Source organism: Phoxinus phoxinus (genome assembly GCF_949152265.1).
Source record: "Phoxinus phoxinus genome assembly, chromosome: 13".
NCBI classification, from domain to species: domain Eukaryota; kingdom Metazoa; phylum Chordata; class Actinopteri; order Cypriniformes; family Leuciscidae; genus Phoxinus; species Phoxinus phoxinus.
In genome coordinates this window covers 11,538,036-11,553,476 of record NC_136888.1, presented here as the reverse complement: position 1 = coordinate 11,553,476, position 15,441 = coordinate 11,538,036, and the positions used below count along the sequence as shown (strand labels likewise).

Sequence of the window (15,441 nt, the reverse complement as noted above, 5' to 3'; positions counted from 1 at the left end):
TATATATTTATGTATATATGCACACAACTATTTACATATTATATTTATCAGGGAAAAAAAATATTTATCTTCCAGGGGCACATTCCAGGGTCCTCTCCTGATGAAATACTGTCATGTCCCTGTTCAATGACTGGCTCCCAAACTTCATCGGATTCATTTTCAGATGATGGTCTGTGATATAAAACAAAAACAAATAAATAAGTAATTTACAAGACATTTACACTGTTTCCGTATTCACATGCATATAAGCAGAAACATGTACACAACCAGGCTTATAAACCAGTTCATGAGCGCGCGCGCACACACACACACACACACACACACACACACCTGTGCTTGAGGCCACAAAAGATAATCCTGCACGAGCGCACACGACAGAACACACCCCCTCTCACACACACACACACACACACACACACACACACACACACACACACACACACACACACACACACACACACACACACACACACACACGACAGAACACACCCCCTCTCTCTCTCTCTCACACACACACACACACACCTGTACATGAACACACGCATAACGTTACACGGTGCATGAACACGAACACGAACACACACACACACACACACACGACACGACACAAGCTGGCAAGTACACTTCAAAACAAACACATAACGTTACCTCAGTAACTTATATGCAGTAAAATATGCAGTATAATATAATAAAAACACTTACTTGTCGAGAGTGTCCCAAAAACATCTCCTCTGCCACCGAGTCAATGGATCCTCCATCGCTCTCTTCATCAGAGACATCATCCTCCGACTCATCAGTCACGCCTTGTACATTGTTCTATCACTTCTTCTAGTAAGAAGTGTGTTTTGGTGGTTTTCTTTGCCATTTTCACCTGTTACATGTTACTATCAGTCCAAAAACGCTTTCGCTCACTCCAATGGTCTTTTTTACGCACGGGCGCACGAGTCACTGTGTTACTTTGCGCATGAACTTCACGCGAGACAGATTGAACCGTCCCAGTAAAGCGTCATGTCATTTTTTAGAGAAATTCATTGGCTATCAGAAAATACAGTCATTTTTATGGATCCATGGGATTGGATAGATTTACTGTCAATCAAAGAGGGGGAGGCAACGTTCTCTATCATTGGCACTCCTTTGCCTATTGACACCTCATGACACCTCTATAATTCACGGATTGGCTCAAATGACCTGTCAATCTAAAGTGCAGAGGTCAGCGGCCATTTTGACATAAAAATATCTGTAATAATAACATGTTCAAGGCAGCTTCAGCAAAGAATTTGTCGAAGTGGTGTTAGCTCTGTGTGCTAAACTCGAAATGCTACTATACATTACGTGGATGTTTATTGATATACAAATGTGTTTTGGACTAAATACTTCGCCGAATTGGATTGTATGGACCCTTTACAACGCAACTAAACCATTTTGGTGGAATGTAATGGCTCAGTGGACTAACAGGATGCTTCATATGTGAGTTTTTTCCATTTTTAATTTTTTTATTTTGCTGTAGGTGGTCTGACAAAAACACCGATTGTACCTGCTGTGTTTAGTGTATATTAAAATGGTTTACATCGTTCGAATCACAAGAGTCTAAGCTTTCCAAATATATAAGACATGTTTAGCTTTTAATTTGTTCGTTTTTGTATATCGCGAAGATATTGCGCAATAATGCGTGACGTACCGATGACGACCCGTCGGACCGCTATATGGTTAAAGTCAAGAATACAGTGAGGTGATATGAAACTGCAATGTTATCAACAAACCTGGAAACATTTCATATTTCAAAATTAACGAGAAACCAATATCAACAATTCTGAATGAACACTGATTCCACCAATATCTATGGCAACCAAAGCCTTATGAAATAAGAATCAAGATGACTCTGTAAAAGTGCATATATGCGCGAGTATTAATGCGTAACGTCCGTTTGCAGGTGAAGGCCGGTTAGCAGCTCTTTCCCTACGTCCTCTTTATTAAACGCTATCAAACAAGGTTTAAGCTGTCTAAAATTAGCCTCGGCGCTCAACAACTAATGACTGCCTTGCATCCATTATTAGTTCATTTTCTTCAGATCAATCACCAGCCGAGCATGCTTTTTTTAAAATGTCATCCTAAAACTTTTCACAATCAATTAAGCTGAAGATTAATGGGGACAATTTGCCAGGAACAAGTCCTTCCTTGAAAAGGCCACGCCTCGACAGACTTCCAGCCTGGTATTGGTGTTAATTATAAATTTCCGCTTTGCTGTCACACACTTAACCTGTCGTAAGGGAATAGCGCTGGCAGTCCGGAGACCGGCGAACCGCTATATAAATATTCCTAATCCGCTTTTTTTGGACACAGGTGACTGGTGTAAATTGCGCTTTTCGTTCTGTGTCATTAAAACGAATTTGAAAGGACATCAGTGCGGTAGCTAAGCATGGATAAAAAACGTTTTTTTCTACTCTCGGAGGTGAAATAAGAAATCCGTCCCCTCCCCTTGAGATTTCCCGAAACACCAGCAGCCTGAGGAAGTGTCATCCTTCATTTACTTGCATGCTAAACAGCTAAGAGACACCACATATGTCTTGAGACAACAGACCTGTAATCTCTAAACACACACATTAGTACATCTGTGGCGGATTTCATTCACCCAGGTCATTGTAGAACGCCTGCTAATTTATTCATAAGCAACTGGATTTTGCCATTCATCTTAATAAATGACTTACGACTAACAGATTACTAAATGTCCTGCGTCAAAGACAGACAAACTTTCACGTTAAATGGGAAAATATTAAATTTTCTCGCTCAGAAAAATGTCACGCTGCACTTACTAAAATCTTATTTGTGTTCAAATAACCTATTTTGGTCAAATTATAATGGACAAATTGGGCAATTTTATATTTTTTCTGTCTTTTTCACTTCTAACACTTATTTGGGTGCTAAAACATAATTAAGTGCAAAGGATTTCTAACTGGAATTGGTATTTTCTGGCAATTAATATAGTTATTCTTCATAAGTGTTACACAAATTTCATATAAAATAATTTGAACAGTCACCATTAACGCATTCATTCAACTGAAAAGTAATTTTGACCAATAACAATTAGCTTTATCCCATGATTCTTCAACTGAAACTCAGAACGTAATTATCATATTTTTATCTCATAAATATGATCATTAAAACATGACTTAAAGACAACGCAAATTGTGTAAGGAAAAGGGAAACAAAATACCACCAGTGTTTCATCAAAATAATTTCAAGGACAGATATCAGTTCATACAGACCTTTTTCTTTTTCTTTTTCTTTTCTAAATAAGAAAATTGCATTTCAACTTTTGTGCATTACATAATTTGCATATCAAATATGCATACCATGATCTTCCCACCCAATGTTGATCTCAAGCTCGTCCCGAACTATAAGAACATCAGGGTGTTTTGAATGAACAAAGGCAAGATTTAATAGTTTGAATCTCAGCTTACCTGCAGAATGTGGCTGCCAAGGTGAGGCTCAAAGATCTCCGAGGCAACAATGCTGGGGCTCCGCCTCCGCTGGGACCCGATAGCTGTGAAGAGAAGCACACAGCGTGAGCGCACTCGTGTCGGCATGCGCACGCACGTTTCCGCTTTAAATCCAAACGAACTTGGAATTGGAATCTGCCCGTGTGATTTTAAACAGATACGGTAAACTGTTAAACAAACACTTCCGCCCCAATAATACTAAGCCCCCGGTACTGTAAATACACAGATGCAAATCAAAGCCTCAGAACGGCTCTGCTCTGCATATTCAGCCAGGCTTGGTGCTACAAAGCCCACTGTTTATAGCAGGACTAATATCGCCACATCCATTGAGCTGCAAAGCACCCAGAGAACAGCGCCCTCAGGGCATTTTTTCCAAGTTTCCAACTTTAAAGTCGGCTCAGGCTCTGCTAAAAAATGGCCTGGGGTGATTTCAAACTTAACAGACCTTGTCCCACCAGAGCTCATTATAGAGAATTTTATAACAAAGTGCTCTGTACTTAATTTTCCAAGCCTAGCCAGGCGTTCGGGTAATGTTGCTGAATTAAGTGCAATTAATGATGTAATAAAGCGCTGAACGGCCATTAAGGATTCTCAAGGACCAGTAGCAAACAACGCTTTGGCGTTCAGGGAGGGCGTAACGGGGACATAAGGACGTCGTGCCCCAGGTGAGCGTGCATGAGATGGGCCGAGACCCACATGAGAAGCCTCTGTCCTTCAGAGAGCCTCAAGCTGGGTAAACACACTTCTCCCCTCCGGTAATGCTTTCAGCGCTAAGCCCTGTGTCCGCCCCGGAGGAACATTCCTGCCACAACACGAGCGGGAAGGGCAGCGGCAGCCGGAGGAGAGAGAGAGAGAGAGAGAGAGAGAGCCGGGCTCTCAGCGCTGTCCCTGGAGCGTCGGGGTCAGTAGCCGCCACTGTGGGTGGAAAGGCAAACAATCCTGAGCAACACTCCGGTGGGACAAGGACACGGAGGCTCTCGGCGCACAGCAGAGGGAGCTCTTACGCCCTGAGGATCGCAGGAATCATGCACACACACACATACCTGCACATCAAACACAGTGCATTCATGCACACGCAATCAATGCAGCCTGGCACACAACACACACATACGTGCTTTTGATATGTCTGTCTGATGTCGGAATGTGGTTAATTTGGTTCAGAAAGATTTGGAAAAAAACACAGTTCCAAAATTGACACTTAAAAATTTTTTTTTTTTGAATAAATCTGGTTTATTCACAGAATTAACAGAATTAACCAACAGCAAGAATGTCAACGTAATACCTGGGTTAAATTAATTATAAACAAACAGTCACTATCATGAGGTTTTTCCCCTTTAAAACTACATATAGTAAAATGTATTTTAAAATGTACATATGTGGAATATTCTTCACATCAAGCCATAAAATAAATAAATAAAATTCTGAAAATAGACCTGAATTGAAACAGCCTATAATGTGCCCTAAAGAAAGAAAGATAAGTCTTGCACAATACAGCAAATACACTGTAAATTATACAAGAATAAAATATACTTTTACAATATATATATATATATAAAAACAAGGTTACATCATGTCTGCCCTAATAAGTCCCACACAACATAGTAATGGCACAGTAAATAAATAAAATAGGACAGAACTGGACCCAGTGTGAGCATATCATGTAGTCTCAGCCTCAGACGCCTCACTCCCCCCCCACCACCCCCCATAGAACGACGTCATGTTTACAACTGTGACAATGTGAGCTTATCAGGATCAACTAAACGCTGGATTTACAAAAATATGTCAAGTATGTGAAGTTCATAGTATAGACTCTTTAAAATTCGTCCAAGAGTTTTTCACACCTGTCTGTTATTGTAGGGACATCCTACCTAAACATGACTTGGAACAAAACGATCTGTAATTGGTTGTTTTACATGTAAGTCAGACGGTCTCTGGGTGGTCCTTGGCCAATAAAAGCTATCATAGAGATCAGACCTTTTGTCATCAGTCTGAAAGTCTGGCTACGCTAGGCTACATATTAAGTGCTCCAGCAGAGATCACAACCACCGGCAGCACAAGTCAGTCGACAAAGAAAATACCAAAGTTAAGAGGTCACTTGACCAGCCTCAAATTACCCTCCTCTCTGTGCTTAAAAGCGACATCTCCAGACAATAGCTCTCATCACACAAGGATCCTCGCTTAAGATCACCGCATGGAAATCAGCCACACGTCCTCCAAATTCCTTGACCTTGAGGAGCTTTGCAAACTATAAACTCTACGGGTAATATTTCATAATGAAAAATGTGAACATGTTGAACCACAGATTAGCTTATAGAACAAGTAACCAAGTGAGTCTTAAAGGAGACAGATTCATGAAAGGGTGATTTTAAAAGGTTTCTAGACAGTAAAAAGCAGGAAGTACATATACATTAGAAAAAATGAACAGCAAATGTAAACGTCTTAAACAAATTTCATCCCCTGGTTTACTGGTACACTCAATACTGTCCAACGACAAGACTATGCGACTGTGTCGCCATGCCTCTGCGCGGCTGCCCGGGCAGCCAGAGAGATGAATATAATTGCATATTGATCTCAGGAATTATGCTCTATTAATCTGCTTCATTTTGCTCGTGACGCAAATGATATATGAATAAAGAGCTTGCGGGAGCACAGAGGCAACACAATGTCTGTCCTGCCATGATTCTCCATAATACATCTCCGCTAGTTTAGCTCCCTGCCACGCTAGATTGAGCACATACAAATATATTACTGTGGAAACGCGAGCAAATACATCACGCCTGACCTAATAAGTCATGCACAATACAGTAAAGTCACTGTAAAAATATACAGGATCTGTCTATTGAGTACTGGTGTACTGTCAGAGACATACAGGATGATGTTATTCCACTCAGAGTATCGCATACCCAAAGACGCAATATTCCAAAGTCCTTGACGGCATTTCGCGAACATGCAAATGGACAGACCCGGTCTGATATAGACTAATGGCATTTTATTATGAGACAGTATTGCTTTCCATTTGACACTTTCAATATGTAATGCTAGTCTTCAATACCAGCCAAGTCACAAACAGCATTTGGTGCAAGACTGCAATAAATGCAATTTGTTACTCGCCGCGGTGGCAATTTCAAATCGCTTGTGCTATTAGAAAGTCAATTTAACTTTCACTTTTATAAGTCAACATTATTGCTATTGTTAATTTATTTCTCATTGAATGGGAAATTGGCAGCAAGGCATCAAACTGTCATTTTAAATCTGCAATAATTTCTCGTGAAGCTTAGACCTCTTATTCCCTAGTCCTGGATTATTGGAGCTAAATGGCGGTCCCTGGCTTCACCAAAGGCTCAGGGGCAGGTACTGTTACACAAATTGCCAATTCAATTAACGGAGTGTAGACGCTCAACTGGCAGCTGGCACAAAGGACGGCTATTTTGGCAAGTGTCAGGCCTAATTCATCAAGCTGTCAATGCTCTCGCGGTCGGAAGCCACGGACAACGTCAAACCGTGAACGGCACAATGGGAAGTCGTGTAATCTGGTGAAATTCACGTGCTAAGGTATGCTAGCTCGCATGCTAACCGCCCACACTGAGCCCGTTGAGATACGGGGAGACAAGGCCTTCGGGTCTAATCGGGAATGTTTTCAGGGAGGTGGGGAATATCTATTTTTTTTAGATGCATTTCAGTTTAAAAAGTTGTATTATATTATTATAAAATATTACATTAAGGGTGTTTTCAGACTTATAGTTAGTTCAACCTTGGCTACCATTAAAAGTAGACTTTAAAATTTAAATAAACAAATACAATTTTAGGATATGAACCCTTTAAAGCAAACATAATTCATGGAATATTTTACTTGCATAAAAGGATGCATTTCCAGTAGAAAAAAGAGCTAAGATTATTATATCAAGGGTGTTTTTTAGACTTATAGGCTATGTTCAGACTGCCAGCAAAAATCCAGATGGGGTTTTGAAAGCCTGGACAGCAAAAAACACATGAAATCACTGATTCAAACCACATTTGGAGGTGGTTTGAAATGCGATTTCAATCCGGTTTTTACAGATGCGTCTCAGTCTGGATGCTCTGATCAGATTTCAAATAGTCTTTTGCTTCACTGATAACGTGACAACGATAACATTAAAAAAAACTGGAAATATTCATACGGTATTGCAATTAATAGTGCGGACAGTCTGCCTGAAAAGATCTGATTTGAGAAAAATCTGATTTATTTGTTTTGCTCAAAAAAAAAGGGCTGAATTATTATTACAATGTTGATTCAGAGGTGGTCTCAGTCTGTTTTGGTGCAGATTGCTGTTCATACTGTATGACAAAAATATGAACTAAGGTTCTGACTCAAATGCTCCAACTGAAGACAGTAAAAAAAGGCCTTAATAAGGAAAAAAATGTAGGATAGTACTAACTTTTGTCTTTCATAAATTACCTGATTGATGAAATGTAATGTTAGCCTAGAATTTTAGCACCAGAATGGTGAACGAATAACTACGAGAGATACAAAAAAAAGCATGTTGAGAGGTTTAGCAAGTTATTGCATTTCCATGAAAGATGAAAACAAACGTTTTCTTTTAAATAAATCCTGCACAATAAGAACAAGAAACTACATGGGGTCATATCTGATTTCATGGTGACTTGCATTTGTTCTTGCACTGATTTAAACTGAACAATGTCAGATTTCTCCCATGTTTCACACGGTTCATTTGCTTCAACGCCTGCACTCATTAGACAGGAGTGAGACACGTCACGGCGTAATTGATAAACCTCAAGGTGCTCTGCGATCAGGTCTGAACGGCCCATCGTGCACACGCACCGCCACATCTCGTGCGCTTGTGTAGTTGAATGTAAAAGTGCTGCGAGTTAATGAAATGATGAGACCGAACAGATCACAGCATGTCATTAGCTTATTCAGAAAATTACAGACTCTTCTTGTTTCATTGTTCAGTTGTCTTTGAATGCAGCAAACGTTCCTCAAAGAGGAGGGCGGAAACCCAAGTCCGCATTTGAGAGAGAAACTCCTCATCGCAAAAGAGCCAAGGTGATATTCACAAGATTATAAACAATACAGCAGTTTCCACAATACTGAGGAATCAGGGCAAATGGAAATTCGACGTTTCACTGAAACCAAACCCTTCATCAAAGTCTACATTAGGAGAATTCAATTACACTTCCGAGAGCCCAAATGTCGAAGTTTTCTTTTCAGAAAAGGTCCAGACAATCAAGCCGTGCAGGGTTTGCCAAATGGTCATGTGGCCATAAAAAGCAACATTTGCGCATTTCTGGCATATTCATCATAAATGTTCAAGTGGGCAGAAATAATACATTTCAAAAGTAAAAAAAAAAAGTTATGTGGCAAACTATAGTAATCTATTGGCAGGTGAAATTATTAAAAATATATAGGTTTAAAGACAAAGATTCAATATCAAAATAGCTTTACTGTACATAATAAAACTGTTGAATTTACATAGATATATGCACAGAATACACAATAACTTGTTGATACAAAAAATATATATATTTTTTTAAATATTATGGGTGAAACTATAAATGCAGTCTTTAATATGTCAACTGCTCTATAACACAAAACACGGTATGTATTGATCTATCAAAACAATTCACCAGTGACAATCTAAATTTCTTACATTTCAAACTGTAAGTCAAATCTCCCGTTGGCTTTCCTTCTCATCCGCTGTCCTTCAATCCATAATCTGCTCCTCATGTATTCACAGGCCAAATGTCATTAAATAATTTACTTTAGTTGGGATAATGACAGGGCCGGATCGTTCTCTTCGCGCAGGCCCTCTGAATAAGTTATGCCCGCGAAGATGGAGGTTGAAACATTTGTTTTAATTAGTTTCTTTTAACGTCTTTGACTGGTTTAAGTTTTCATGATGATCTGTTCAATAATCCATGCTCATCTTTTCTCCTCATTTATATCATCAAAATTTAAGCCGCTTCATTCTCCGCTAATGACGCCTCGCTCGCCCGCCGTCTCTCTCTCCCTTTCTCTCTTTGCAGCTCTGCTCCGAAACCTAGTGAGCTGACCACCGTAGACTGCTTTTAAAAGACTCTGTGAAATCAAAAATGAGTTTTGTGGCTTTTAATCCATTTCTACTAATGATTAATGTCCTGCCACTTTCCTGATTCAACAGGAAATACATCAACACAGAAAAGCAAATTGCTCATGAATGGATTTCATGGGATCTGGCGTACTATGCACCCTCCAACAAAAATGTGTGTGTGTGTGTGTGTGTGTGTGTGTGTGTGTGTGTGTGTGTGTGTGTGTGTGTGTGTGTGTGTGTGTGTATAATTTCGAAAAAATCGAATCTAAAGTATATATACACACACAGCATTTTTTTTACCGTGGAGGAAAAACACAAAAATTAAATAAAGTTATCAAACACTTCACAGTCTTCACTTCAAACATTTGAAATTTAATATAGATGAATCCTTATTAAAGCTACAAAAGTGAAGAGCAGTGAGTGATTTTCTCTTTGTTTTTGCTCTTTGATTTATATTAATGACAGACATCATAGCAGCAGGTTTATTAGGCTGCGGTCACTCTGACACATATCCGATGTCCTCACAACTTATTTAAAGTCCCCCTGTGGTGAAAATCATGATTTTAATGTTGTTTATATGTCTATGTGGTGTTTTTAATATGTTTTAAGACAAACCATGTGCAAATTCATATCAGGCAGTCAACACCATTGCTTAGTATTTTCTCTTTAAAACTGTGAACCAAAGACAGTCTCAAAAATGTGGTGTGAAAGCGCTGGTGTTTCTGACGTCACACACTACCTTGTAACCAATCATCAACGTGTGTGATCGTCAACGAGTGGATCTCTGAGCTGGTGCGAGTGAGTGGAGGCGGGGCTAATTTGCATATTCATAGAACCACATATACTAAATGAGGCAAGGGTGTAGAGTTACATTCAAGCTATTTTAAAGGCATGAAAAAATATGTAATTTTGGTGATCAAAGAGGAGTTTTAATGGATTCAATTATTGACTACAGGGGGACTTTGCTTACGAGGACACTCGACGAACCGGGCATACTTTTGTCAATTTGTATGGGGTGTTTTTGTCTGTTAAAGAGAACTCAATGCGGCCGGTGTGCTTTCTGTGCGCATGAGTCCTGTGTGTCTGTGTGCCATTCATTGCCAGTACAGATTTAAGTTTTTTTGCGTCTTATCGCGTTTGAATAGCACTTGAATGAATAATAGCAAGATTAACGTACCGCTAGCTAAACGATGACGGGGAAGAACGGATGCTGCGTACATTGCGTTAAATATTTGAAGGCACATTAAACTGAAAGAAAAAATCTCATGCATTAATGCGTTAATTTAATCTGATATTCGCTATCTGAATATATATATATGACTTGAAAGCCAAGTATGGTAACTCGGAATTGCTCAGAATTTGTCCTCTCAAAATGTGTCAAACTCAAAATCTTTATAATAACAATTATGCTGTTGCATTCATGTATTTATCTGCAGCGTAATTAGATCTGAAACAGAAAGACATAAGATCAATGAATAAAAGAGTGAGTTTGCATCCAAAAGCTTCTAAAACCCCCATCACTAGTCCGTCTGTGCTTAGCCTCAGTGTGACTGGTATTATCTCTGCGCACTAAAACACACGTACAGCGCAAACGCACACGGCAAAAGTGGAAATCTTCAGCTCAGTTGCTACGGAGATGTTAGATTACACCTTGAAGAGGCGCTCAGTGAGGAATAATTGTCTATGGAAAGCTTGTAGAGGCTCTGAAGTCCCCGCTGAAGTGATTTGGTATTTTATCATTGTGCTATTTCCTCTCATCACGAGCAGAAACAACTGTGTCAGATACAGAGATAAGAGGGCCGAGGGAGCGCGGGACACAAGCTCTCCAGCTGACAAGCACTGTCCACTCACGATCCATATCAAAACCAACGGAGAGGGAGAGAGACAGCAAGAGAAAGAGAGCGTCATCATACTCACAGCTCGCATTATCCTCAAAGCAGAGCCATTTCAAGAACAAAACCCATTCATTTTCACGGCTGCAGCAAAAAAAAAGAAAGAGAAGAAACCCAAAGCTAGTAAAACACGGTAAGCGTACACCTGCTGTTTTAACCGGAAAACCCTGAGAACGCTGTATCGTGCAGCTGGTCATTTGACAGAGTTACTAAAGATAATGGTGAAAGACAAGACTGAAACCACGCTGTGATTTTAAAGCGCGTCACCTGTCGCCTGTCAATGCATTTCTGCTGAGTCATTCACAACATTCCTGCTGAAAAAACTGAAAAGTGCCCAAATCCAACCAACGGACCAGCCTGACCTGGCTTGGAGACCAGTTAAGAGCAGCAAACCGGTTTAGGCTGGTTAAAGATGATTTCCCCTCCCAGTGCACAGGCTTGCCCTACTTCAAAAGTTTATTTTAAAGTCAACATGACATCCTGTATTTCTTAAAGGAAGGATAAGCAATTTTCAGAGAGGCCAGCCATAGTAAGCTATAGCTTTGAAAGCATAAGATCCCACTCTCCCTTCAGAGCATCTCCAAAGCCACACCTCCCCCAAAACACATGAACGCGTACAGCAGGGGGCAAACAAAAGCTTCACGAGAGACAGCGTTAAACTACCTCATGTCTCAAAGCACATAAAATGACAATAATAATGAACATAAACACCTTAAAGAGCTCTGACCTGTATCGCCTGACTGCTGCAGGTTCATTTCGCCGTTGATCGTGTTGCCATTAAAACGCATAAATTTGAGTCACAAACCACTTTGAGTAATACGTCATGGGTTTCCTTCCATATTTACAGTAGTTACGGCGTGAACGCGGCATAAGCTCATTGTTTTGTTTTAGAAGGAACTGTAAAAGGCAGCTGGTGTTTCGGTAGCGGTGCTCGGTGACTGACGTCTGTCCAACTCATAAGTGCTTTATAAGTAATAATAAACAGCCAATATAGTAATATCATGCATGCTAATAAGCAACTAGTTAATAGTGAGAATGGAACCCTAAACTAAAGTTGACACTGACAGTCAGGTTGGACATTGCATTCGGACCGAATTCAATGATTGGACCAACATTTTATGGTCCTACTTCTTCTACAGACGATATACAAACACATTTAGACCACTTAACTTAGTGATTACTATCAAGATGTGAAGAGACTTTCAACCAGCATAACAAAAATGTTTCTGGAACAAATTGCCTACCCTGCCTTTAATAAAAGTTACCTGGTCTTACTGTGCATGAAAGAAAACAAGCTTTTCACAATCATCCATCAAACTGTAGTAACTTTTTCCACCTCTTTTTTTACCCTAGTGTAATCAAGGCCACGTGGGCGGAGGAAAAACAATTAGAGCTGCCAATCAATTAAAAATATTAATCAAATTAATTACTCGACAGGTTGATTAATTAATCAAATTAATTGCATATATGATAATTTGCTGAGAAAAGTCCCTAAATGAAGACATCACATTAATAAATAAAAAGTTTTTTCAGTCATTTTTTAAATATCATTTTTAACTAATTAATCATAAAAAAGTAACATTAAATTAATTTAACAGTCTTAAAAATAATATTATCCAATAATATCAAATCCATATTGTTTTTGAAATGACACCCACATTTTATTTTCTTCAGGACAACATGCACTAAAGAATCGTTCACCAGGTCATGTTGACTTAAAGTCAAGGATGCTGTGCTATTCCTCGTTCTCACAGGCTGATGTGTTATTCCGACACCTCCGAAATGCGTATGGATCTTTAGATCCTAAGAGTCCCGGTTGCTAAATGCAGCTATCGATAGCTCGCTCTGACGAGGAAAGGCAAAGGAGGACGAGATATTGACATTGACCAGACCTAGCAAGGTCAAGTTCAGGGGGCACCGCAAATGAATCAATACCACTGGATGAGCAAAAGAAAATAATGGGGGGAAAAAAGCCTCATCTAATTTGGAAATGCATTCATTATGGCAAACCGCATTAAAGCGCAAGGCAGGCTGCCTGTGCTGCCCTCGAGTGCAGCCATACAGATAAACAATCCATTACCAAAGTGCAGCAGCAGGCTTCTCTTAATAAACCCAACCGAACCCGGCCAGGCCTGCAGGACGCATGCTGCGGGACAGCAGAGAACTGGACGAGATTCAGACAGCTTGACTGCTTACAGACTTGAGCAGTGGAAAATAAGCGTTCCTCGTGTTTTCCTGCAAAATTAGGCATTCTGATTGGTGGGTTTAGGTTTGCTGAAGAAGCCCCACAAATTCTGAAGCACTTGGTCAGCACTTGACTATTAACTTTGCTTACACTGTTTAATAATTCGCATGCTGATGATGCTGAGGGGGAAATTCTCAGCATGGACGATCCAGTCAAACGGAATACAATATTAAGAAGACATTTAACTACAGAAAGAAAGACAAAAAAAACACAACTTGCAGAATGAAAGACCGGGCTTTTCCACTTTCCTTTAGTTTTGGAGCATTTCTTTGTGCTGAAACACACATAACGGCGGATGTCATGGTTGAGGTGTGTTCTGTGAGGGGCTAAAGTAACATCAAGGCCGCTCTATGTACCATGAAGTCTGTGTTTTCCAGACACTTTCCTCTCACAGCTCACGATTGAAGCATTACATGCATCTAACAGACATGACACTAAAACCTGCCTGCCTCAGACCGCCTCACCACACACATTAAAACATGCGCGCTGAAACACCGCCATGTTGTCCTCTACGGATGTCCTTGACTTCAACACATCCTACCTGGCAGAATGCCCAAGACTAAGACAGTCAAGATGATCCTGTGTGAATGTGCAGCCATCATATAAAAGAGAGAGAAAAAAACACAAATGAGTTCTCATTAATATCTCAATTGTTTCTCCTCAATTGCAAAAAAGGTTAAATGCCGATTAATTGTGACTTTTGCTTAAATCTCTAGCTTTTAATTGATTTATCTTGTGAAAATGACTTCAATAATCTCACATGGATCTCAATGCCTCCTAAAACTCCTCAGTTCAAATGAGTTCAGACCAATGAAATTTCACTGTGGATGGGTCTCTATCTATCCATCCATCCATCCATCCATCCATCCATCCATCCATCCATCCATCCATCCATCCATCCATCCATCCATCCATTAAAACATAATTAAGAACTCTATTATGTCTCCTGAGGAATGAACAAACAACTCTCGGCCAATCAAATGCTTAGAGAAGGGACAAAAAGGAGAATAAAATGTAAGATGACAGAGTATATACTGGGAAGATCGGCCTTACCGCAGAATGATGCCTGGAAAAGGCAAATAATCGCTGTGTGCAATCAACAGAAGGTGAACAGACATGAGACTCAGGAGTCATGCTATTGAATCTATATCATAGATGATTACCTACACTTTCAGACTGCACAGAACAACCTGTAATGCCACAGCAACAGGAGTAGTCGTGGAAACAGACCGGCAGAAGAGAGAGAGAGAGGTGTAGAGGTGGAAGACTGTACATGAGCCGTGGTGCTCAGACATTGAAAGGCTGATGTTTCAGGCTGCCAAACAACATAATGAGTCGTTGAGGCAGAAAAATATTAGCACCAGGGGAATATTTGGAACGTCTCTGGGAGAGAGTAATTAGGAGCTAACCCACAATGACATGATCCAGTGAGGAGAAGAGAAAGAGAGTAGGAGAGAGAAAGAGAGAGGTCCCGTATCTGAGCCTCAGATTACAGTGATGAACTGCAGTTAATGCCATGATGCTCACATGGAGGCTCATGAAAAGCTCATATAGGATGAATCAAGCTGACCCAGCCTACCTAAAGTTACTCTACACTCAATTGGACATCATTCTGTAAAAAAAAATGGATGGATAGATAGATAGGCAAGCTGGCAGACAGTCAAACAGATCGAGGTAACCCACAATAGACAGACAGAACAATAGATCAAACAGCAAACAGACCGGCAGGCTGGCAGACA

General features: G+C 40.1%; 1 protein-coding gene across 4 annotated transcripts in view; it reads right to left on the bottom strand.

Annotated features, from left to right (window-relative positions):
• npas3 (neuronal PAS domain protein 3) overlaps positions 1-15,441 on the bottom strand; it is a 295,848-nt gene that overhangs the window by 148,204 nt on the left and 132,203 nt on the right. For all 4 annotated transcript variants that reach the window (XM_079634098.1, XM_079634099.1, XM_079634100.1 and 1 more), the window contains one exon: positions 3,459-3,541. In XM_079634098.1, the coding sequence (XP_079490224.1) occupies positions 3,459-3,541 (83 nt within the window). The remainder of the gene's footprint in view (positions 1-3,458; positions 3,542-15,441) is intronic.